The sequence below is a fragment of the Myxocyprinus asiaticus genome, chromosome 50 (assembly GCF_019703515.2).
Source record: "Myxocyprinus asiaticus isolate MX2 ecotype Aquarium Trade chromosome 50, UBuf_Myxa_2, whole genome shotgun sequence".
Classification (NCBI taxonomy): domain Eukaryota; kingdom Metazoa; phylum Chordata; class Actinopteri; order Cypriniformes; family Catostomidae; genus Myxocyprinus; species Myxocyprinus asiaticus.
The window spans coordinates 14747237-14773489 of NC_059393.1; the positions used below are offsets into that span (position 1 = coordinate 14747237).

At 38.6% G+C, this 26253-nt stretch overlaps 1 protein-coding gene across 5 annotated transcripts in view; it reads left to right on the top strand.

Moving 5' to 3' along the window:
* Positions 1-5546: 5546 nt before the first annotated feature.
* The window catches only part of LOC127438641 (CUGBP Elav-like family member 5), a 284871-nt gene continuing 264164 nt past the window's right edge, over positions 5547-26253 (top strand). For all 5 annotated transcript variants that reach the window (XM_051694351.1, XM_051694353.1, XM_051694354.1 and 2 more), the window contains exon 1: positions 5547-5904. In XM_051694351.1, coding sequence (XP_051550311.1) covers positions 5547-5904 — 358 coding nt within the window. The remainder of the gene's footprint in view (positions 5905-26253) is intronic.

A 26253-nucleotide genomic window follows, 5' to 3' on the forward strand; every position in this document is an offset into this window, starting at 1 on the left:
TAGCAGCACAGTGTGTTAAGTGGCCCCTTCAGCTGTCTAAGGCTCTCCCTTGAGCCCCAGCCACTTACTGCAGACTAGGGAGGCAAAGCTTGACTGCCTCTCCACACCCACTGAGTACTTAACAACCAGCGGCTAAAAAATGCTTGCACGTTAAATTGTAATGCTACTTCTTCGGTTGTGCTAATTGTGCTGGTGCCATTGATTTCTTGTCATGCCCCCTCAGCCAGGCAAAATACTAATGGTGGTGGTCAATAAAGCACGTGAACTGGAAGTTCTCACTCCGCTCACAACAGTCAAACTCAGCCCTAAAAATAGCAGCCACATATCACCAAATACCTACTTAAACACACAGAGTGGTCTAATGGACATGGCTTTATTTCACTTAGTCTTCATTTATTTAATTTGTTGTCATGAAAATAAAAATAACAATTAGTCTACTTTTCATTTGGCTTGTTGCTTTAAATCTTAAGGTGTTTAAATTAACTTTAATTTACTGCATCATTAGTCTGTCCAAAATTTGCAAGATCTTTAATGTGAATGTTTTTCAGATTCATGGGTTTGACTCCAGTGTTGGGTGTAATGCATTACTAAGTAATTAATTACTGTAATTAAATTACTTTTTAGTTGAAAAAAGTAAAGTAGGGATTACTCTGAATTTTTCAGTAATTTAATTACAGTTACTTCTGATGTAATTGTGTTAATTACTGTATAGACTTTAGAACAATTGTATATAAAATAATAGAGCATTTAAAATCTAAATGTAATGTCTAATGTTAAAATGTATGTTTTCCAATTTAACGCTGCCCCCTTAAATTCTTTGGCCAGTTCATGAATAATTTATTTGATTTTATATGATTTATTTGAAAGAATTAAAAGAACAATTTCATGTCTATCCTTATATTTTTCATCTGATCGAGGTTGATAAGGGTTTTAGAAAGTAACTAGTAATAAGTAATGCAATTACTTTCAGATAGAGTAATTAGTAAAGTAATCTAACTATACTGTAGAAGATATAATTAGTAGATAGTAATTAATACATTTTTAGGGTAACTTCCAACACTGTTACATCATTTAGTTACATTATTTAAAACAACCATATAATTGTTAGTACAAGATCAATTTTAAAGTCCAAAGTAAACACCGTTCATATCCATTTTACTTGTGAAACCAGAAAAAATGTAGGCCGGGACTTTGGGAATTGATTGGATCAACATAGTCTCATGATAACTCGTAATAATTTGTACGAGATGGCAAAATCGTGAGATGTCTTGGCTTGTACAAAAATTACTATCTACTAAAAAGGTACGACTTATATTATATACAGACCAACCAATCAATAAATAGAATATCAAATATATACAATACAGGCAAATTTCAGATGGCCTCCTATCCAACATTTTAAGGAATGAAACATCAGTGAACAAATTTGGTTGCTCATTCCATATTTATTAATCCAATACAAAAGACTGATTCTTGTCAATAACAAACCCCTTGTTGTTCCAAACCCAGATGTTGTCTCTCCTCTGTGCAGGGGCACATTAATGCATGGGCTTATACGGGCTGAAACCCAGGGGCCTACAACTCCCATGGGGCCAAGCGGGAGGTGTGCATTTAAAAGCTTTCAGTGGGAGATGCTGAAAGCAACAACTTGAAGGGGGCAACAATTTGAAGGGGGTCTTAGCGAACCAGCAAGCCCATGGGCCCAGAGGTACCTTAAAGCACCCCTGCCTCTGTGGTAAATAAAAAAAAAATATTTTCCTATTAAAATCATGGTTTCGTTTAGGGTTTGGATTAGGGGTTATATTTTATGGTTAGGTTTTGTTTTGGGTAATGGGTTCAATATAACATCCTTCTGTGGTTCGTTTAATTTTCTCTATGGGAGTAAAAGTCGTACCTTACTGCAGAGAGCCAACTCTTTTTTTTTTTTTTTTGCCATCTTGTCATGAAACCAGGTTGGATTGGATGATAAAAAATGGGCGTTGCATACCAGAATGGATCCAGGTGGTTGGAGGGGAGTGGTTGAAAAAGTAAAATTACTGGTTAATAAATGTTCTGGTTATTATATTTTGATAAAAGACCATGAAGACAAAGCATTTTTTTAAATTTGGAACAAGGTGAACTGGTGGATCATGCACAATAAGACCATGAACATGCAGCAACATGTAAATAATACATTTTGATCTAATGTTGATGTAGCCAAGTGAAGAAATTTAATTAAATTTTACTCTAGACATAAATTGGACGTGTCCCCTTTAAGACCAGAGTTTTGTGACACCCGCTTTCCGGCACAATCTCGTGTTGGAGATGTGAGAATATGCATTGTGCATGAGAACTCTTGGATTTGTTCATCAGTTGAGAATTCTTTGGGTAAATATAAAATTCTACACAAAATGCTTGTAAATTGCATTAAATATGTGTTCACAAGAGTCATATGATAAAACTGAGTGTTTGTTATGGGTTATTTTTGAAGGATGCATACGGACTGCATGTGTGGAGTTTGACCACGTTTGTGCACACGTGCAAGAACTGGGTATGTAAATTTTATATTAATCATATCTCAATTGAAAGTAAATATAAAAGATTAACCCTCCGATTCCATTTTACAATACAAAAAAATACAAAAAATAATAGCAAAAGGCATAGTTTGTGCTAAAACATTCATTTCAACAGTTACTGTTAATACTGAAAAAACATACAAAATTAATACTGAGACATATCCGTGAGTATTGAATGATAACCATATTTATGAATCAAGGTATTTACATTAAACATTAAGGTATTTCAAACAATACTACCTTAAAACACGATATTACCATGGTACATATCTAAAAACCATGGTAATAGTATAGTACTTTTTGTTACCTTTAAAGTAGTGTTGCTCTATACTAAAAAGTACTGTGGAAGAACCATGGGACAGTGATGGTATCATGATAACATTATCACTTTAACTGCCTAAGTTGTAAAAAAATAAATAAGTAGATGCCCTTACTTACATAAACAATTAATGTTGAAATGTTTATCTACAAGTCTTCTGCCAAAACAGTTAGTGTTACTGTAGCGGGAGCCAGCTGGTACGTGATAGCTGTGCGGTATGTGTAAACCTCACTCCCCTGGCCACAAGAGGCACACTAGCGAATGACAATAGAGGCTGTAGTCTTTAGCCTCCTCGTTAGCGTGCCCTCTTCCCATGTCGGAGACCCCAGTTCAGATTCCATTTGGAGCGGGTGAGGCAGGACTGGTTACAGTGGTGCCGTGACCCAGATGGGAGTGAGGTTTAGGGGGGTGAGTGTAGCAGGAGTCAGCTGGAATGTGCTAGCTGTTCTGTATGTGTAAACCTCACTCCCCTGGCCTCAAGAGACAAGCTAGAAGCTGTAACATTTAGCCACCTCGTTAGTGTGCCTGCCTCCCATGCCAGAGACCCCAGTTCAAATCCTGCTCTGAGCAGGTGGGGCAGGACCAATTATATTACTATAGAAAATCCATTGTAATTTAAAGTGTAAATTACAGGGGTGGTTGCCATTCTCGTTTGTAACCGAATTGTGTATGGATGGACTTATGTAGCATTCCAAACAGGGTTGAGAACCGTTTTTTACTTTGGTTTGAACCATAGCTTTTTTGTCCAGAGCTTTTCCTGATAGCACACATATTTTCATTTGATATGTGTGTTTACATCTGAAAGCTGTATTTTTTAGGTTGTTTGCTCATCTGCAGTACGCCTGTAAAACATTTCCTCTCGGATGTCAATAAGACATACAGCAGATGTCTTTGAGACATTTATGATTTAGAATGTTTGTAAATCTAATCTTTTTAAGATGTCTAGCAGATATGAATTAGATTTATTTATTTAATTTATCCATCAACTCACAATTAGGCTGCTTTAGTTAGGTCTGCCGGAACCAGAAACATCTATCATGATCTATAACTCTGCAAAAAATTGAATGGAATCTACACTAATATTGTTCTATTTGTTTCCATGTCTCAACCTCGGGATTCATATCCCAAGCTTACCAGAGCCGGACAGATCCAGCTCCGTTCCTGCTTGGTGTCAGGCTCCACTGCTACGTGTTGCTGAGTGACGACAACAAACTACAGCCAGTGCTAGCCAGACATCACTTAATTCTTTTGACTTCAGAGGATGAACTGATGCCTGCTCCAACTGTATGACTTCGGATACTTCATATGCCGCTGCCTGAACTTTGGACTTAGGATGGACCCACTGAACCTCACCGAAATGGAGTTTTATAAACACGGTTCGGGAGGAGCAAGGTCATTTAATCTGACCAATCACATCACTAGAGTAAGCATATATAAACCGCTTACCTCTACATGGCATCGAGTCTTCTGACATCCCTCCACCTCCCCTTTCTCCTCCTATCCATTTACTAATAAATAACCTAAGTCCGGGACCCCCCATTTGTGCTCAAGTCAAGCCTCGAGCCTCAAGCCCTTCGCCCAGCACAGCCAGCCACAAAAATCTACACTATCCTCTAAGCATGATTACATTAACTTGTGAACTACTGAAATGACCTGCCGGTTAAACTGCGATGCACCTCATTGATCTCTGCCTGCATCACCTTTGTCTATTGATGAACTACACTCTTGAAATGGAATACAAAGACTATCATTTAATTGCCATCAAAAGCCTTCATCAGCCAACTAACAAAGTACAATGCATCTATGTGAACTTCTGCAGTTAATCCAGGATGGACTTCAAAGACATTAGTCATTAATCATAAAGTTCATAAAAAATATTTTATTTTTATTTATAAAACACTGGACCTTAACGCTTACTTAATTTACAAATTTAAAACCATTTGCACTGCACACCAATAACTAATATTGGGATTATATTCATGTTGTTTAGCCAGAGGGGAACTGGCCCCCACAGTGAGCCTGGTTTCTCCCAAGGTTATTTTTCTCCATTAACAAACATCTTATGGAGTTTTGTGTTCCTTGCCACAGTCGCCTTCAGCTTGCTCACAGGAGTTCTAGGTTAAATTTTTTTGTTAATGCATGATTTTCTGTAAAGCTGCTTTGAAACAATGTGTGTTGTGAAAAGCGCTATACAAATAAAAATGACTTGACTTGATTGTGATGCATTCCGGATGGAAAGATCTAAAACAGACATCTCGGAGACGTACATGTGCAATCTTGGTTGGCTTTTATCTCGCCTTTTCGTCTGTGTTTTGTAGACCTACCTCTGTTTTGGATATTTATAGTGCTCATATACTTCTAATTATTTATTTAGTTTTGTTCTTGTTGGAAGGTGAAGTATTGTCAGCCTCGCTGAATGTGGGAATACTTGCACTTGATGGCCACTGCCACTGGGTGTCGTTCAGGAGCAACAAATCATGAGTTCCCTATTTCTAAGTCACCCCCACCCCCTGGAACATCCACTCTTTCTGTGTGTATGTGTGCGTACGTGTGTGTGTCGCCTAGAAAGTACGTCTGTGTTTCCAGCTGACTGCTGGCTCTCTCTCAGTGTGTGTATGTGTATGTGTGTGTGTTGCCATTATTATTATTATCCAGTCTGCTCCCAGCTCAGAATGGCCAGATTCACTCAGACTGAGACAAGAAGGGAGCAGCACCCACAGCCGCCCCATCCCGCTTACTCCAGCCTGCTTTTCACTGGACCCGGGGCAGCACCGACCCAATATCCACTCCTCCTTGTCCCGCACCAGCACCAGTACGCTCAGATCCCATTCCCAAAACCCATGAACGGGTCAGAATCCATCTCCATTCATCCGGAGAACGGCACCATGAAAGACCAAGATGCCATAAAACTCTTTATCGGGCAAATACCGCGGAACCTTGAGGAAAAAGACCTGAAACCCTTATTTGAACAGTTTGGGAAAATCCACGAATTGACGGTATTGAAGGACCGATACACCGGCATGCACAAAGGTAAACGCTAGAACCGAATCTAGCGATTCCTCAATAAGAGCGATTTTTGTTGTTGTTGCTGCAAACACTACGATATATATATATATATATATATATATATATATATATATATATATATATATATATATATATATATTTTTTTTTTTTTTTTTTTTCAGTGACACATGTTAGACGTGGTGAATATATTTGCTTGTTAGTTTATTATTATTATTATTATTATTATTATTATTATTATTATTATTTCTACACCCAATGTACCCATTCTAGTGACGCATGCTTTCATTTACGTAATATGTATCACAAATAATACATGACATTTTTGTGGTCCATCCTTTTAAAACCTTATCAGACTGCTGAAAGTGGAATGCCCTTTAGCCACTATTACTTACAACATTAAAATAACCAAACCTCTCAGTTTGGAATTCTTGCATTTGGTACTGTTGCTTTTATAGATTTTCTATGCATTTCCCCTTATAAACAACACACAATGGACATTTTAGCTTTTTCTATGGCAGTTTAATGTTGGTCGCTTTCAATCGCGCGCACTCTGAACTGGGGCAAAGAGGCTTACAAAATATTCATATTTAAAAAGTCTTTCTTTGGCATCTACCGTATCCTTTTCAATGGGGAAATACACCGCCACCCGAGCGTATTCTGCTTCCATAAACAGCATGGGCTTGCAAAAGTACAGGCAATAATACATTGCAAATTGGCGATGGTGTTAGTATGAAATCATAATTACTCTTAAAGCATGTTCATTTGTGCGTCATAAGTGAACTACTACGACAGGTGCGTTCTACATTGTGTCGTGACGTTCTTCTTGACAACTGACACGAAAGACGTCACAAATATCACTCAAACAAAAAGACAATGACTAAAATTAAACCTCTAATTTGGTGTAATCTGTCGTTGTGGGCTACTCTCTTGTTTGTGTCATTCTCTTTAAGTGATGTTTCGGAAACAGAATATTCACATTTATCTTCGTTAGTGTCAGTAACTATTAAGCTTCATATCAGTGGCGTGTTTATAATTATGCTAATAAGGCTCTATTTGCTCAAGCGTTCATCCTTGTTATTTACCCCCTGAGTAGCACCGCTTCCGCTGGGGTTTAACTGTGTTGAACAAATCAAAGAAATGAGAAAGTATACATTGATTTCATGGGCTAGAGTTGTGTGTGTGTGTCAACAGAATTGAGTGAAATGTTGTTTTTATTCTTAATTTCAGTCTTATATGGCCAAGACAAATATAAGTAAATTTAAGTATTTGTCACGTACATTTTTAGAGGGAATGTAGAAAAGAGTCGACGATTGAGGTTGTTAAAGCGCGCCAATTCTGAGGAGAAATTTACGCGCTAGCCCTTCTGTCTGGAAATCCTCTTCTCGGGGATCAACGGCATTATAGTGTCATGTAAATGATCAAATTGTTTGATGTATTACCTTGTATAAGTAATACAAGACAGAAAAAAACAAGGGAACATCCAATCTGAGTGTTCCTCTTCGGCATTGATGAATGTCAAGCCTATGTGGAAATACCTTATATAGTGAATTACTGTGTTCTGAGTAATCCCATCAATTAAACGTTTAAAGTATCGAAGTCTACATCCAAGGACTTAGTAGTTTTCCATGAGGAATCTGGTGTCAGTCTATGTGGTTTTAATTATATTAACCAAATGGGAGTGAAATGTCTTGAACATCTCTTCAGTGAAGAACAGGTTAAAATACATTTACATTTATGCGTTTGGCATTTTATCTGAAGCGACATGCAGTGCATTGAAGCCATTGGCTAAATTTTTTATCAGTACATGTGTTCCATGGGAATCAAACACATTACAATGGTATTGCTAGCACTATGCTACCAGTTGAGCGAGGTAGGAATGGAAAAATATACATATTATAGGAAAGATACATTTATGAAAAATTGTCTGAAATTCTTGGTGCTGAGCATGTTTTAATGTTCACTTTTTAACCCCACATATGTAATTTGATTTATTACGGGCTAACAGAGTAAGCAAATTTGGTAAATTCTATTTCTTTGGTCGCATATTTGGTCAGTGACATATAAAGTTTATTATGGCTGGTCATCTACATTATAATTAAACCTACTGCCAATGGCAGATTACAACATAACAGGTCCAAATAGACCTTAAGGTACCTTAAACTACCTGATTAAACCCATGATGTAGCTGCCATTGGGTCAGGTACTGCATATGGGATGTTAAGGACCATATAGAGATTATATTCCTCAGAGTGAAAGTGTCGTTTTTCCATTTTATGTATTATTCTATAAGTGCATGTGAAGAAAAGGACAAGTCAGCAAATATTTACTAACTTTTCATGCAGCTTAAAGAGTTCATGCAATCTTGTGAGTAGTCACAATATGGACTGCATTGGTAATGTACATTCCAAATTGTTGTACATGTTTGGCTCAAATATGGCTGAGGATGCTAATGTAATTTTTAATCCAGTTTCCCCCAAATGAGGGAAGACCCAGACAATTTAAGGAGTGTAACAGATGCAGGAAAAGGAAAATGAATGTTTGTCTCAATGCCAGTACCCATTGTGCATTCCACTTGTGTCATCTATTTGCATATGAACAAATTCACAGAAGAAAATCCTGTTGGAGTGTTTTAGTACAGCAGTGCAAACGAGACAGTAAAGTCATTTGTTTTTCATTCATTTTTGTTTTAAGGAGCTCTACACACTAAAGGGATCACATGTATGGGACACAGGTTTCCAAGGGTGGGGAAAATGTTCCGGAGCTAAGTCAGCCTGTTAATCCACACAGGAAAGCACAGCATTACTTTGCTAAGCGCAGTAATAAAGCATGACCATAATGACGGAGGAGGATTAGCAACTGTAGTTATTGTCTGAAGTTTCAGTTCCTTGGATCAGTTGGTTTGTCCCTCTACAGTGGCTGCTTCTTTGCAATTAAAGCTTGCTGGAGTCATTTTACCCTGCGGTGTTCATGAAGAACTATTATGAGATCTGTTTCATGGGCCTAAAAATTGCTGTCAGGTGAGTTTTATCCCTTCAGGCTTTTTACCTGTGATTATTTGAGCTCAGCATTTTATTAGTTTTTATATTGTATACAAAAGAAGTTCTTGAGTGGTATTAGAAACAAGTGCATGTTTTACACCTACAGATTGTCAATGCTGAAGACTGCAAAGTTAAGACACATGCAATGCTGTATTCGTAATCTTATTTGAGCATGGTATAGTCGATCTCCTGCAGTGGTAACATTAATAGACTATTGTCGTATTGCTTTGAAAGCCTCTTATGCACATTTTCACTCTGCAGGTGAAGATGTCCAAGGATAAGCTTGTATTCTGACAATACGAAAGGCCTACAAGGATCTTTAGAACTAAGCTGGAATCGGAATATCTGACTGTCTGAACTTCATGCAGACCCATTCACATCCGCTACTGTGGAGTGTCAATACGATAATATTGTCTAGGGGACCATTGTGCTAATGCATTTATGAGTGAATTAGACATAAGATTGAAATCATAGAAATAAGCATATAAAAAATTAAGCAGATTTAATTTCTGTCCTTTCACATGCAAACCGTTTTAACAGTAGGGGGCCATAAGAAAGCTGAAAGCTTGGCTGGAAAAAGCTTCAGTGCTTATAGTATGCATATAGAGGTAGTCTAGGAAAGTGTTTTGAAAATAGTTTAAAATTATTTCTAATATTGTCAAGAGCTGGTGTTAAAATGAGATTATTCTGATGCCTTAGAGCAATATGCAAAATTTAGTTAGACAAAGACCAAACCCTTTTGTCTATTTTTCAAGCACCCTTGTTAGGTACATAGTAACATAATAATTTCTGTGGAATATATGGATGCTTTTAACATTTGTATTTAAAAAAAAAAAAAATCCATATAGAGTGTAAGTATAAGTAATATATTTAAAGTCGGCATGATATCAAAATTGACAATATTTATTTTCTTAATGGATGTTTCTGTTTTTTTTTTAAAACTGTGCATTAATCTGTGCATATGTGTGTGTGTATGTATATATATATATATATATATATATATATATATATATATATATATATATATATATATATATATATATATATAATTTTTTTTTATATATATATTTTTTGTCCTCATAATATTCAATCAAAATGTCATAACTTGCTCTTGGATATGATTGACGCATCTCTGCTGATATATGCGAGACCGCTCAGCAGTTAAACTAGTTTAGTAGTGAGTTTTCACCCACCCCTTCAACAGCCCGTCATGTACGCAAAACTGGCGTTGAAGCCGCAAATGCAGATATGGTGAAGAGGTGTATTATCATCTGTTTTCCTTTTAAAATCCTGCTCTATACCCCAAACTTGGTTACGGGACTACTATTTCTACATTTAGAAGAAGGAGGAATAACAGCAAATTCGTGGTTTTGTTTCAGGCATTTCACGCCTGAATGTTTCCAGAGGTGATAGCTTCTGAATGAAACATGAGTCGGATGTGGAGAAAGTGGCAGGAGTTTATTCATATTTTTTATGTAGGCATTTTCCAGAGGTATCTTGGGGTGTACAGCATAAATAAGTGTTCTTTATTCTTTATTTTTAGTGAATTGTGATTCGAAGCATGGAAATATTGTGATCTTTTATTCGCTTGTTCATCTGCATTGGATTGCTCATGGCTCCAGCCTCGTTGTAAGCGAAGACCGCAATGTGCTGTGTGCGTTTATGGGCTGGTTATGTATTAATGTTGTCAGATCATCATTCGGTTCTCAAGTCAGTGGAAAAGTTGGAAAAGCCTATTGGCTATTTTCAAAAAAGGGACAAGCCTTTCGACATGTCCCGCCCCACTTCCTGTTTCAATAGGAAATGCATCAAAACCAAAAATAGAAATACTCTTGTCTAGGCAAAAATAAATTTGGTCAGAAAACAGACAGTCCTGCCCCGAACTCTCGCCATTGGTTGAGCCAGTATTGCTGTGTCGGGCTAGTTGGTATACTCAAACAGAGTACAGTTTTGAGACATTGCTGTAGATCACAAAACCTGTCAAGAAGATAGTCGAATGTAATCCAAAATCAAAAATAAAGAAAATGAAATTATATTTAGCATTAAAAAAAAATGAAGGCTACATTAAGGACCATTAAGAATTTTTGCATTGTGACATTATTTTCAGGACACTTCAAGGAATAGTTCACCCAAAAATAAAAATTCTCTCATCATTTACTCACCCTTATGCCATCCCATATGTATATGACTTTCTTTCTTCTGCTGAACACAAATTAAGATTTCTAGAAGAATATCTCAGCTCTGTAGATCCTCACAATGCAAGTGAATGGGTGCCAACATTTTGGCACTGCAAAAATCACATAAAGGCAGCATAAAATAATCCGCATGAGTTAAATCCATATCTTCAGAAGTGATATTATAGGTGTGGGTGAAAAACAGATAAATACTTAAGTACATTTTTGCTTGAAATTCTTCTTTCTGCCCAGTAGGGGGCATATGCATGAAGAATGTGATTCACCAAAAACACAAGAAGAAGAATGTGAAAGTTAAAGTGCAGCCTGACTGAGCAGGGAGAATTTATATTTGACTTAAATATTTATCTGTTTCTCACCCACACCTATCAGATCACTTCTGGAGACATTGATTTGACCTCAGGAGTCTTAAGGATTACTTTTATGCTGACTTCTGTGATTTTTGGAGCTTCAGAATTTTGGCACCCATTCACTTGCATTGTATGGACCAAAAGAGCTGAGAAATTCTTCTAAAATCTTCATTTGCATTCTGCTGAAGAAAGAAAGTTATACACATCTGGAATGGCATAAGGGTGAGTAAATGATGAGAGCAACTTAATTTTTGGGTGAACTATCCCTTTAAGCACATTTTACCACCCAATTCTCTTTGCTGAAACACATATTCTCATATTGTATTCTCATTACCGCATCACAGTGATTTTTTAAATGTATTACAGCATGATGTTGTACAATTATTTATTTTAAATAACGTTGCAAAAATAGCAAGAATAAAAGGCAGTACCAAGACAGTACTACTGTGATAGATTTGAAGTTATTATTATTATTATTTAAACTGACAGATGTTATTTGCTCTTTCTAGCGGCTTCTTTATAACTTAAAAAAGGTCTGACAGTCAGAACACCCAAACACCTGTAAATGCTGTAATACGCAACAAGGCTTCTCCATAAAAAATGCAATGCTTCAGCCGCTCTCCTGGCAGGACTGTAGGTCTGAATGTCAGGATGAGATTCTTCCCTTCTTTACCAGCACACTTTGCATTGAGGTTCCTGTCTTTTCATGTGAACTGGCCACCTACCTCCCCTTTACCTGCCTTTAAATGGACCTTCCTCCGTGTGGAGAAGGTTATTTCTCTTTTTAGATGGAAAGTGTGTTTTTTTATGGCTATTACCATTCATCAGCAGATGGCACTTACAGTAGAGTATTGTAGACATCTCCATGAGAAAAGAGGTTCAGTGACCCTCTGTTACGTCCATTTTTTGTGTGGCTGGAGCATAAAACACAAAAGGAAAATTATTGATGCGCTTTTCTAAGATGCTGTAAATCTCTCCCTGGTGACTGTCTTTTTATGGAGGATAATAAGCTGGTCTTCAAACGTGTCATAATATTAGGGATATCTGGTTATAGAAAGCCCTTCAGTTTCCCTGTGCAGAATGCTGGTTGCTGGTTTAAAAAAAAAAACCATTACATTAATCTCACTGCTGCCTAAATAAGTGATAAACATAATATCATTAATGTTACTGTTCGGTTAAAATGTTTTGAGTGTGACATGAAAGTGTAGTGTCTTCATTATGATGTCACTAATTTAAAGATGACATAATTTTTACTATCATATTTTAATAGGCAGACATGACTATAAATAAGCCATTCGTTGGTTCATTTCCCTGAAAAGTGTACATACTATCAAAACATTGCTCTGATTGTTTGAACAAACCATTCCTGGCACAACAACAGTAGCTCAACCAATGGCATGATTTTGGGGCAGAACAATCTCTTTTGCCGACCAATGAAAGATGGAGTTCATGAACTCTGTTTAAAAACATTCTTTATTTTTACAGTTCTATTTGGTTATATTAGTGGCACAAAAATTGCATGTTCGCCTTGAAATTGCTAGATTTGTCTGAACAGTTTAAACATTTTTATGGTCAGTTCCCAGGGATAAAGCTTATTGTTTACTTTTAAATTCTACGGTGTTGTTTTTTTCACTTTGTGAAAAATGAGTGATAAAGGCAAGATGAGAGAAAATGAAATGTAAGATCCAGAAGAATGAGTGTTCCTGGTTTTTCAAGCTTCCTCAACTAACAGCTAGGGCTGTCGATTTAATGCGTTAATTTAGTGCGACTAATTATATTAAAAATAATGTGTTAAATAAATTAATGCAATTAATCATGCCCCTTGATGCGTAAGCAAATTCCAAAATAAAAGTATGGATTTAATTAAAAATAGCGCAGACGGAACGCAAGAATATGCATTGTGAGAACTGGACACATTGACAGACTCAGTGTAAAACAGATTGCTGCCAATTGTAGGCTTGGTCAATTATATGAGAATAAAACAAACAATATATTGAGTTCTTTAGACACTTTTTTGTATTTTCTAATCAATGCTTTATTCATCTGTCACAATAATCAACATGATCACATGGGAAGTCGGCATGTTATTTCTGAGAGTTCCGGTTCCCTAGAATTGGCCACATTATGCCAACTCACAAACAAGTGCCATCTCCCATCAAACATGTTTGCTCCCATTGTAGCATGACAGGAAGCGCGTTGCATCAGCAGCGGTGGAGACCCGGGGTACAGATCCCGTGTTGAAACCAGGAAGTAATCGCATTCGCATAATCAGTGACGAGCACGAATTTGAGGTTGCATTTTTCCCACTAACATTTACAAATTTTACTCCACTGATGGTTAGATTTAGGTTTGGGGTTACAGTTTGTACACTATGCATTCCTCTTCACTGTTAACATCCTGTACAGCTAACAATAGAATTCGCTTCACAACTCGCTTTTGGCACCCCTCTGTGGACATTACAACTGGAAAATGGAGCTCACACGTGCACAAATGCCCAACAGCACTTAATGCTTTGGCCACTGGAGGCACTGCTTCGAATTTCGGTAAGCACAGACTGATTTTAGCTAAAGAAAAGTCAACCTACAGTACTGTTTCCGATTTCACTATGAGATCAGTCTGCATATAAAGATTCATTTTCACAGGAAAATAAATGAACACTCAGCATGGTTAACTAATGAACAGCGAAAGATAGATAGACAGGTTGCAGTTGATGAGAATGGCTTGGAAATATGTAAATGCCTCATTGGAATTTGTGCAGAAAAGCCTTTTTTTCCACTTCCTTTGATCTAAGGAAGGAGGGCATGGCCATCATGTCAGTCAGAGAGCTGTGACAAATGCCATGCACACACACACACACACACACACACACACACACACACACAGTGTTGAAGTGGACAAGGGAAAAATGACAGTAAAGCAGAGGGCTAAGCACAATAAATTAACAGACTGAGAGAGACGGAGTGACTGTCAGCACCACTGAAAACAAATGGGGCCTTTAATCCGGAGGCACCGACGGAGTGACGGGCCTTTCTGACAGGATGGGAGAGGCAGATCCACCCCTGCAGACGAGGAGAGGGTGGAAACAAAAGGATTTAATATGACGGGGGGAGGTGTGGAGGGGCAAATGTGTGTGACACCATCACCGATGTAAAGCGTAAGACAGGATGAGACTGTACTAAAACATAATGATCATTAGAACTCATAGGTATTTGGACATAAACTGTGTTTCTAGTTAGGGCTGTGGATACGATCACACTTCGATATCCATATATTGCAATTCTTTTCCTGGTGATCTTTCATCAACACTATAGATCCTTGCATTTTATCGTGCAATCAATGAAGACGCAGGCTTTCTGAAGGCTAATGTATATGCATTTTTTTCATGTTTCGTGAACAGTTTGGCATTCTAGCCTTTCAGAGTAACTGCGAGCCTATACAGACGCATTCAACGGATACACACGCACAGTTACATACACATACGTGAGGCTAAAAAACTGGGATGCACACATACAGTCCGTTCTGTCTGTGTTGATAAATAATTTTAGTGGCATGCAGGAAACCAAAGTACTTTAGTCTCAAGTAAGCACAAACTCCTTAATTTGCACATTTCTCCTGAAGAGCAGAGAGGTGCTATGCTGGACAAATATGAAGCGAATATTTATCAAAGTTTCAGTTGCGATGCATCTAGACTAAATAGAGATTAGTTAAATAATTGCATTTTAGAAGCTTTGTATATGTTAATATTGTACAAATTGGTGTCTATCCAAACATAAAAAAAATGAGTACGCTTTGCGTGCGAATACCTACAAATGCTAATGAGAAGGGGTAGGCAATACTGCCAGCAGCTGTTATCAGAAGTGGAACTTACCACAATTCTGCTATATCCAATCATTTCTGACTCAGCCCTCTGTAACATCACGTGCACTATCTGCCAAGGAACCGGAAATTTGTTATTCTTGTTGTAGAAGAATTTAACCAGACCTCCATATCACAGAGCATATTAGAAAGATAATATCCCTTTTACAGACTAAAACATTACAGAGTAACATTTCTGTTCTTATTTTAGGATTGAGAAGAAGTGCTATGAAATGAGCACGCTTGAAAGGTGATCTGGGAGAGGACGTTATTAGTGAGTTTGTGGGACCTGTCGGGGATGTGCGGAGAGGCCTGTTGCTCAGCAGGGCTATTAATAGAAATCTGTGGTATTTCCGAAAATAGGTTAAGCTGCCACTGCTGGCATCACTGCTCTCCTGCCAGCCATCCTCTAAAGACAGAAAGAGAGAGGGAGAGAGTTAGGGGGAAACAGATGTAGCCTACTGAGGATGCTTCTCCTTTAAGTGTGTGTTGTTGCACTGCCTGTGCTCAGTGCAACATCGGTCTGGCGTTATCTGGTGAAGGACCGGCAACACTGCGAAAGACACATTCAATGTCAGTTTCATAGTATTAGTTCAGCAAAAAATTACAATTTTGGATCTGAAAAGTCAAGTTATTCCAAACCTGTATGCTGTTATTTTTCTGTGGAACACAAATAGAGAAGTGCTTTTTGGAACTTGACAGACATGGTCTCTATGAACTCTCATTGTTTGGAAAAGACCTGGTTTAAAAATTGCATTTGTGTTCAAATGGAAGCTCAAATGACAATATTTGTGGCATAATAATGATTACCACAATTTTTTTTAACTTTAATTCATACTTTAATTCATACTTTTGCATATGTATTAGGAAGTCACTACATTGTGGTTTATTTAGTATGCATAAAAGGCCTTCTCGTATCCACGGTTACATTTATCCAAAAATGCACACTATTTATACAGTTAACGTGGTGGCAGTGGAAATCTTTTTTGTGTGTTTCAAAATTTCTCCAAAGCCTGTTGCAAGTAATCATACATAAAATGCTGTTCTAGCACACTAGAGAATTTATAAAGATTTGAAAGGGTTTGCATTTGAGAAGCTGTCCATATGTTGATGTTGTACTTGTCAGTGTTTTAAAATATTTTGAAGAATTATGTTTTAGGAGCCATGCTTATTCTTTAGTTAGTGCTTTAGGTAGGATGCATATTATACCTTACTCATATCCACAGTTGCAATAATCCAAAAATGTACACTGTTTATAAAGTTGCTGTAGCAGCAATGGAAATCTATTTTGTGTGAGTCAAATTCTTACAAAGCATTTTCAGTGGGATCAAACTCAGCTGCTATAAATCTTCGATATGCAGTCCAATCCTTTGAGGATGGTTTGAACTCTATTCAGAAATAACTCACAAATAAATGCAATAGTCACATTGGAATGAATGCTGAAATCATAAATTCCAAAATATTTGTTTGAGGTTATTTCTGCAGCTTCAGTCCCTTAATCGGTGCATATATAGCATGTCACGTGCATATAGCGTTGCTTTGATACATGGAGGTTGGGCACATTTAAAGGTGGCTGCCTTAATTAAGGTTTACAGGTTACGCTAGAGCACCGCTTATATTACAAGACTCATTACAAAGTAATTAGGCAAGGGCAGGTACAATATTGTTGTCTGGACAGTGACTGAGAGAGCGCTCTTAAGAAAATCAACCCTACATGCTTTCTTTTGTGAGGCGATCAACTCATTAGACAGGACAAACCCAAAATGGGCATGTAATTCCAGTGACCAGAATACATGTTCAGTAGTCTAATTGGTTCTTAACTGGTGGGTCGCATGTCTTGTCTGATAGGGTCGTGGACAAGAAGGAAAAATAATGCTAATAGCAAATAATATAAATTCATATTAAAATGTTATGTGTTGTCTTGTATTTAGGATAGCAAAATAAGCAAGGCTTATCAACTTTGGGAAGAAAAGAGAAAAAAAAACGCCTCCCATATATTTTGTTTTTGACCTCCAAGGCCATGCATCCAATATTTTGGTGCAAATTCATCTGCTGTTTGTTTAAAACTTACTAAAAACTTCTTTAACTAGCTAGTGCATTTCTATTTTCTTTAATGGAATCGGTAATGTAAAACTATTACTTTTTATCATGATGCTGCATCCACTTCAACATGATCACACGGGAAATTGACACGATGCTTCGGAATGTTCATGTACCCTGTAATCGACCCAATTTTGCAATTCAGCGGTTACGTTTTCACTCTAAAATAAAATGTTAACTCCACTGATGGTTAGGCTTAGGTCTGGGGTTTGGGTTAGGTGCTAGAGATAATAAAATATGCATTCCTGTTTATTGAATTACATCATTCAGAAGTGAAAATGCAAAAAATACTCTGTTTTGGCACCACCCTGTGGACATTTTATCTAGTAACTGGAGCTCATTTTCAGCTTTGGCCACTGGGGGCAGTGGTTCGAATTTCGGTAAGCACAGACCGATTTCAGCAGCAGAACTTTGGACCTACTGTTGCCAGATTCACAGTGTGATCAGTCTGTCCTCACAAGGTATCAGTGTAAGTCCAAGATGGCTACCATATTGGCCAATACAACATAAACAAACAATAACTGAATGTACTTTTAAATACTGGTTTGGTATTGTGTTGAGTGACCACTTGATGTCCGATTAAAATCTGTGTCCTGGAGCAAAACCCCTTGAAAACCACTATGATAGTCTTTTCAATCCAGGTAACGGCACAACAGTTAGAATTTAGTCCTTTGTTCTCAGAGCTAAACTTGAACGTGTCAGTGGAAAGAGCGGGAGGTATGAATGATGGGGGAGCTCATGAAGTTGCAAAGGGCTCAGGCAAGAAAGAGAAAAATGGGGGCATGGAAGCAGATTAAGCGGCAAGGCCTTCGCACTTAATAGTTCAGGGCTTGCACACAATTATTAGAGGACACTGAGGGGCTGGAACAGTGGTGCAAAGGCTCAGCTCTAGTATAAAAATAAAAACAGCAAATGGGGGCTGTCAGGAATTCAACTTGCTTAATTACTGCTATGACTCTACTTCCCCATGAAGCTCTTCTTCAGCATTCTTCAGTCCTGCCTGGCACCGTAGGCCTCTCGGACTTCTGTATGTGTGATTGCTTATAGCATGGGGGTTATATGTTATTTCAGTCCTGGAATAGAGAGCAACGTTTTGCTGGTGACTTCATTTTTTGGACTAATGAGTAATTATTTTAAAACATATTGGGTAGTTGACATTAAATTGTTAGTTAACCCAAAAATGAAAATTCTGGGGATGTTTACTCATCCTCCTTTTGTTGACCCATATGACTTGGTTTCTTCTGTGGAACACAAAAATAGGGACTAAGGCTGTTATTCCCAAACATTCAGCCTAACATCTCTTTTTGTGTTCTGCAGAAAATGAAAAAAATGGACTAAAACCCATGGCCTACTAACTGTGCCCCTACCTTTGTTCATTTTTAAATCACACTTGATCAAACAATGCCAATATTTATCAAACAGTGCGGTAGATCATTTTCACACTTCGTCCTTAGCGTGATATATCAGCAGTTTCTGTGTGATCTTTTTTATGTCGTGTTTCAAATAATTTCTTCATGTAGCCCAAAATTTCGTGCCTGGTATGCAACAGCAGGGCAGTAATTTGTAAGTGCTTGGATTCCAATTATGAAGTTGTTGGTTCCTACGGGCCACAACTGCATATTACAGTACACATTAAAAAGCGTAGAAACATTTAAAAATTGAAAGTGTTTTTTGTTCTTTTCTATCTCCATCTGTTTTACTGTCACATTCTCTATCTCATACACACACAATTCTTTTACTGATATCATTGGGACAACTAATTTTGCTTCTAATCAGCTCATGCTTCCCTGGGGCTGTGGAGTGTGAGGGGAAAGACGGCTCAGCATCCATGCCCATCGGCTGCAACACATGCTCCAATCCCGGTCTGGCTACGCATCTAACTTGGCTAGCCCCCCGCTCTGCTCCTGGACCTGCAAGGACACCAGTGTGTGCACACAGGGAGATAGAAGCCAGCCCCAGAGGAGAGGCGTGCTCTGCATTTTAATGGCAGCGGTAATGAGGCTCCACTCACATCAGGTGTGCCTCATCATCCGCTGCCTAAACTAGGATCATTAAGTTGCACCTCTCCTCTCTCCTGCCCACTCCCATTGTGAGCCTGGCTGGAGGACGACCCTAAGAGGTGGGGTGAGGATGACGAGAGGGAGGGGTGGGTTGTTCCACCACATTCACCCACCACCCCCTCCCCCCCAACCGTCGCTCCGGTAGCACCTCCTCCTAAGCTCTTTTCTGAACATGGAGTCCAGGGCCGGAGGTGCACACTCTTCAGCCTCCACATGAGAATGCAACTTCCTCAACCAGGCCCTAGGGTCAGAGTAGGCTTGTAGGGGATACCTCTTCAGGCCAGCTCACCCCCTCGCTCACAACCAGGCAGGAACAGAGAAAACACGGGTTAAACATGACAACCTCAGCCAATTGCAGGGTAAATGCTTTTTAAGTGCCACTTATCCTTTTGGCAGTTGGGAGCCCATCCCCATGGATTCTCTGTCCTGCTCCAGGCTTTCCATCTAAACCATCAAACAAGAAGGCGAGTGACGTCTCTGTTGGTGACGTCACAGTGGACGGCCCTAAGAGGATGGCTCTAAGAGGCAAGGCGACAATGATGAGAGGGAGGGGCAGGTTGTTCCGCCACAGCATTTAGCCATGAATATTTGCTGTTGCATGATTAAAAATGGGCATTTTAAAAAAGTTGACACAAATGAATGGCTGGGTAGATGAACAGTGCATTCAATATTTTGTATGTTTGTTTACTTGTCTGTCGACCGTTAAGCTGACAAAACATTGAAAATATGTCTTTCACCAAATTTCCTGTTGACAAAAAACGGTGCAACGGGTTATGAAAAGTTAACGTGACCTAGACAGTACAACATGTTGAATGGACTGTACGTCTGTCCCTCTCAGCCTTCTTTCTGTTTGCATTAAATTAAATATGCCAGCATCTACTCAAATGAAAGCCTATAGTCCAGTGACAAAAAAACTCTTGAGTTTAACAGCAGGGTATCATAAAAAAATATGTGTGTGTAATTATTGCACCACTAGTGGCACCAAATGGAATTGCAAAAATAACGACCAATTTTCAAACAAGTTTTCTGAACACTCCCACTGTCTTCCAATCAGCTACAAAGGTGTCCCCCTCTCAAACTCGTGCCATTAATTGACCCAATGTTGCTATGTAAGAGTGCTCAAAATAAAGAACAATGTTTTTATATTGTCATAGTGTTTACAGTCTTTGGGGAAATCAATCTATAAATGGCATACATATAGTTGCCTTTGGGATAGGGAAAGTGTTTTAACATTAAAAAAAATTGTCACTATGGGAGGATTTTCAGGACTATTTTCAAAACAAATTGCAAATTGTATGTGCAATTGCATTCTATATTTGCGGACGCAAATCAAAATGCAATTGCATATTGCTTAATACCGTTTGCATTTTCATTTACACAAATGTACAAAGTCTGCCAAATTTCAATTGGAAAAGCAAAGTCCATTTGCAATTGCATTTCCTAAGTCTTGTGAGTTATGACCCTGTCACATTGAAAAAGCAATATTAATTACCCCGTATTTCACTTCCTCGGCATCCCGTATGGAGCCTGCCAAAATTCAAATGGAATCGCAATTCAGTTTTCACTTGCAGTTCCAATGCCTTACACAGAAACCTGTCAATCAGTTTGGGTGTGGGAGTTTATACTGTGGGGAATGTTTGTAATTGGAAGGGACCACATTTTAGAGCACCTGCCACCTTGCTGTCGACGGCCAAGAACAAGATGTGCATTTGTGTACATTATTTAAACTTTCCACTAGAGATGGGAAATGAAGCTACGTGAAGATTCTTTGAAAACAATACACGTTAGTGATGTTACGAACACTGAAGCTTCAAGGCATGTATCGAGTATGCAGTTCATTTCCAATGAAGCCCTTTATCAAGGCGTGGATTGGATTAAGTGATAAGCTGTTTCCTTACAAAAATGGTGTATTCAACATCATGAAGCATCGTCTCCATAGACATCCATTCAAAAAGAACGTCCTCTTGTCTCCTCGTCAGTGTACCGCCCATAGAATGTCAATGGAACCACAGAGTTACACTATTCTATGCTAACCTTGAAGGCTCACCTTTTAGAAGGGCTCTGGCCCCACTTTCTGTCTAGTCACATGAGTGCTTCATGTTTAAGTCCAATTAGAAACGGCTTTCAGATTACATTATCATATATCCTGTCTTACAAATAGTATAAAAAACAGAACATAATAAGAAAACACTATTTACTTGCTCAAACAACTCTGTTAGTCATATTTATGTATTCTTATTATTACACTGAATAATATGCATTCTTATTTAAATGTATAGCCACACTTTAATGCATGAATCATATTTTATCAGAGGCTTAAATGAACACACTTAGCATTGTAAGGCTTTTATTTGTTAATAATGGATTAAAACTTTTAACAGGTGCTCCATCCAATAAAGTTGCACACCTGGGTTTATGACTGCTTTATATTTGACCACCCACCGGACGGTTTTAACACTCCCAAGCTGTGACGAGGAATGAGGATCTAAACGTGCTTTATTAACAAAAGGATAAACAAAGAAACTCAGAATATAAAAAACAGATGGCCGAAGTTGACAACGCTGGCTCTGGGACGGACAAGGCTTCTAGCTCGTTGGCCGTGGCAGGCGTGGGCGCTGGCTTGTTGGCCGTAGCAGGCTTCGAGACCACTGAAGCCGGGGTCAGCGTAGGGAGGAGTATCCTCAGATTCCAGAGTGTCCTGGGTTAACCTCACATATTCCCTCCATGTGTAGTCTCCCATCTCAGGCAATTCCCTCCACCGATAATAAGTTAAACCTATTCGGTATATTGCCTTGAGATGGGAGTCCTCAAAACCTGTGAGGCTGGCAATGGCGCAGAAGAAACAGGAGTATTCCCTAATGGGTAAATCCACCCGGCTCAACTGAGTGAACATGGCTGCTAGATCCATTTTTTGGTCAGTCTTTCTGTGACGAGGCAGGCGAGGAACAAAAGGATAAACATAGAAACTCAGAATATATATAATAAAAAAAAAATTATTAAAAAAAAAACCACAGGAAACCAAGCACAGAACATGACAACACATGTAAAGACTGACAAACTAACCAGGGGAAACAAGGGCTTAAATACACAAGGGAAGACAAGGAACACCTGGGAAAACAATCAGAGAACGAGGAACACATGGGGAAACAATCAGAGAGAACCAATCATGAAAAAACTACAAAGAACTACAAAACCACAGGAAAAAGGAACGAGGAACTAAACAAGAATTTCAAATAAAACTCTAAACAAAAACACAGGGAATACGTGACACAAGCCTTTGGAACATTTCCCAAAACACTCAGCAGAAAACATCAGAGCTTCACTCAGCTTCTTTTCTTCCCATCCCTAGTGGACAGTTTAAATAAAGTACACAAACGCACATCTCCTTCTTAGCTGTTGACAGCAAGGCGGCAGGTGCTCTAAAATGCGGACGATTGTGACTGTCGTCACTTCTCATTACAGACCCGCCCCACAGTATAAACTCCCACCCCCAATACTGATTGACAGGTGTCTATGTAAGGCATTGGAAATGCAAGTGCAAAAAGGAATAGCGATTCTATTTGAATTTTGGCAGGCTCCAAATGGGACGCAGAGGATGTGAAATAGCAAACGGGGTAATTAATATTGCTTTTTCAATATAACAGGGTCATAAATTGTAACACATAGGAAATGCAATTGCTAATTGTCTTTGCTTTTCCAATTGAAATTTGGCAGACTTTGTATGTTTGTGTAAATGAAAATGCAAACGGTATTACGCAATTTGCAATTGCATTTGGATTATGTCACAATTTATGCATCCACAAACCACAATTGCATATACAGTTTGTTTTGAAAATAGTCCTGAAAATCTTTCCATATGCCACCTTTAAGGAATAAATATACAGTGAAGAATGTTAAGCCTGTATGTTGGTGAACAATAGGAACAAGGGGAAAGACAGAGAAGGTGAAAGAGAGAGAACGAGAGAAATGTGACTGCTTGGTAGTCTCTTTCACACCTATAAAAGTGTGATCCCTATTGTGCTGTTTGATTGTTGCCAGTGAGCCAAGTTTACCCTGGCAAAGCTGAAACTGGCTTTTCAGTAAATACATCTACCAAATTGCACTGTTAATGATTAAAAACCTGAATTAATCTGTTTGGCCTTTGGGATCTTCCTACAAAGTGTCCTTTTATGTGTTACCTGTTGTAGGAGGTTATATATTTTAGGTGTATTGTTTGTGTGATTGTATACAGTATGTGCATGTTTTTATTAGGAATGCACAAATATGCATATTTTCAGAATCAACTAATCGATGGGATGCCTGAATGATTAGTCTACCAATCGGTCTTAAGGAAGCCTTGTATAATTAGGTTTGTTTCCGGGTCACACGACCCCAAACGGGCACTTTTTTCAGGGTGTGTTCTTGTGTTCAAAAAATGCAGTACAGAGTGCATCCCAGCCAAATATTTCCATTTGCATGTGTATGGCTGTAGCGGTGGTGCTTTAAAGGAAATTAATTTAAAGATACAACTTTTGAAACACATTTTTTTCTAAATAACCAGTCTATGAATCGGCTTTTAAGAAGCCTTGACAGTTAGGCTGGTTTGGGAACACCTGACTTCAAACAGGCATGTTTCTTCGGGGGAGTTTACATAAGTTGCATTCTTGCATTCAAAAAAAGGGGCACAAGAGAATGAAATAATGAAGGGATCTCGAGGTGTGTTTTTAAATGTTGGACTATTTTTAACTTGACATCTTTAAAACCTACTGTTTGTGACAAGATGCAAAAAACAAAACAAAAAACAGTGCAAGACACGAAGCAATGGACAAAGACGTCCGTTTAAATGTGTATGGCTGTAACAAAAAAATGGATAGATTTAAATATGCAACTCTTTCAAGAGGTTTTTACCGTCTAAACTGTCTAACAGCTTAAATACAGCACGCTGACAGCATACTAATTGAAGCGTTGTCACAAAAAAATCTGCTAGTCAGATGGTTGCCTGAATGACTAGTCTTCTAATTGGTTTAAGGAAGGCCTGTTTAATTAAGCTAGTTTTGGGATCACCTGACCAAAATCGGGCACGTTCCTTTGGGGGGTGTTTACGTAAGTTGCATTATTGCATTCAAAAACAGTTTGACGAAATGGAACAGAATTCAGAGGTCTCAATGCATTGGGACTAAAAAAGTTGGACTATTTAACTTCACATGGCGTCTTAAAGGGACAGTTCACCCAAAAATGATATTCTCTCATTATTTACTCACCTTCATGATATCCCAGGTGTGTATGACCTTCTTTCTTCACCAGAACACATTTGAAGAAAAATAGAAAAGTCTATTCTCAGCTCTGTAGGTCCTTAAAATGCAAGTGGATGGTGATTCGACTTTTGAAGCTCCAAAAAGAACAGATAGTCAGCATAAACATCATCCATATGACTCCAGCGGTTAAATTAATGTCTCCTAAAGTGATACTATTGATTTTGGTGCGAAAAAAGATCAATATTTAAGTACACTGCCTGGCCAAAAAAAACAAAAAAGTTGCATACTCTAATATTTCATTGGACTGCTTTTAGTTTTGATTATGGTGTGCATTCGTCGTGGCATTGTTTCGACAACCTTATGCAACATCACAACATTTATTTATGCCCAGAGTTGCATAAATGTTTGGCTGAGATCTTGTATTGATGACATGAGAGTCAAACCATTCTGTAAAGTCTTCTCCAGCACATCCCAAAGACTTTCAATGGGGTTAAGGTCAGGACTCTGTGGTGGCCAATTCATGTGTGAAAATGATCCCTCATGCTCCCTGAACCACTCTTTCACAATTGAGCCGGATGAATCTTGGCATTGTTGTCCTCAAATATCCCCGTGCCATCAGGGAAGAAAAAAAACATTGATGAGATAACCTGGTCATTCAGTACATTCAGGTAGTCAGCTGACTTGTGACTTTTATTGCCACATAAAGTTGCTGAGCCTACACCTGACCAATTGAAGCAAACTCAGATCATAACACTGCCTCCAGAGGGTTGTATAGTGGGCACTATGCATGACTGGTGCATCGCTTCATGCACTTCCCTTCTTACCCTGATGCGCCCATCACTTTGGAATAGGGTAAATCTGGACTCATCAGATCACATTACCTTTTTCCATTGCTCCACAGTCCAATCTTTATGCTCCCTAGCAAACTGAAGTAATTTTTTCCGATTAGCCTCATTAACAAGTGATTTTCTTGTGGCCACTCAACTGTTTTATTCCCAATCGTGTAAGTTCCCTATCTGTCACTCACTCGACGTTGTGTCGATGTAGTGACACTAGGGGTCACTCTTGGGAGCCCCAAACACCTCTGCTTTTTTAAAAAAAAAGGCCAATGAGAATTGGCAAGTGAAATTTGCATGCCACTCCCCCAGACATACGGGTATAAAAAGAGCTGGTATGCAGCCACTCATTCAGATTTTCTCTTCGGAGCCGAGTGGTTTTATTCATTGAAGCTGAATTCATCCGCGAAGTTCATTCACCTCATCTGCTGGATTCTACGGCGCATTTCAGCGGCTTCTCCCCCTCTGTACCCGTGGAGTGCAGAGAACGCTCCTGGGCACTTCGGCAGAACAACTAAAAGAGTATATTCTAAAAAGAGTATATTTTCTTTCTAAAAGAGCGGCACACACGGAACGTCTTTTTAAAGATGCCTTTCCGTTTGTGTGTTATTCCTGGTTGTGGTCATTATCTCTCCACTTCTGATGGTCACGATCGCTGTCTTACGTGTCTGGGCGCTGCCCACGCGG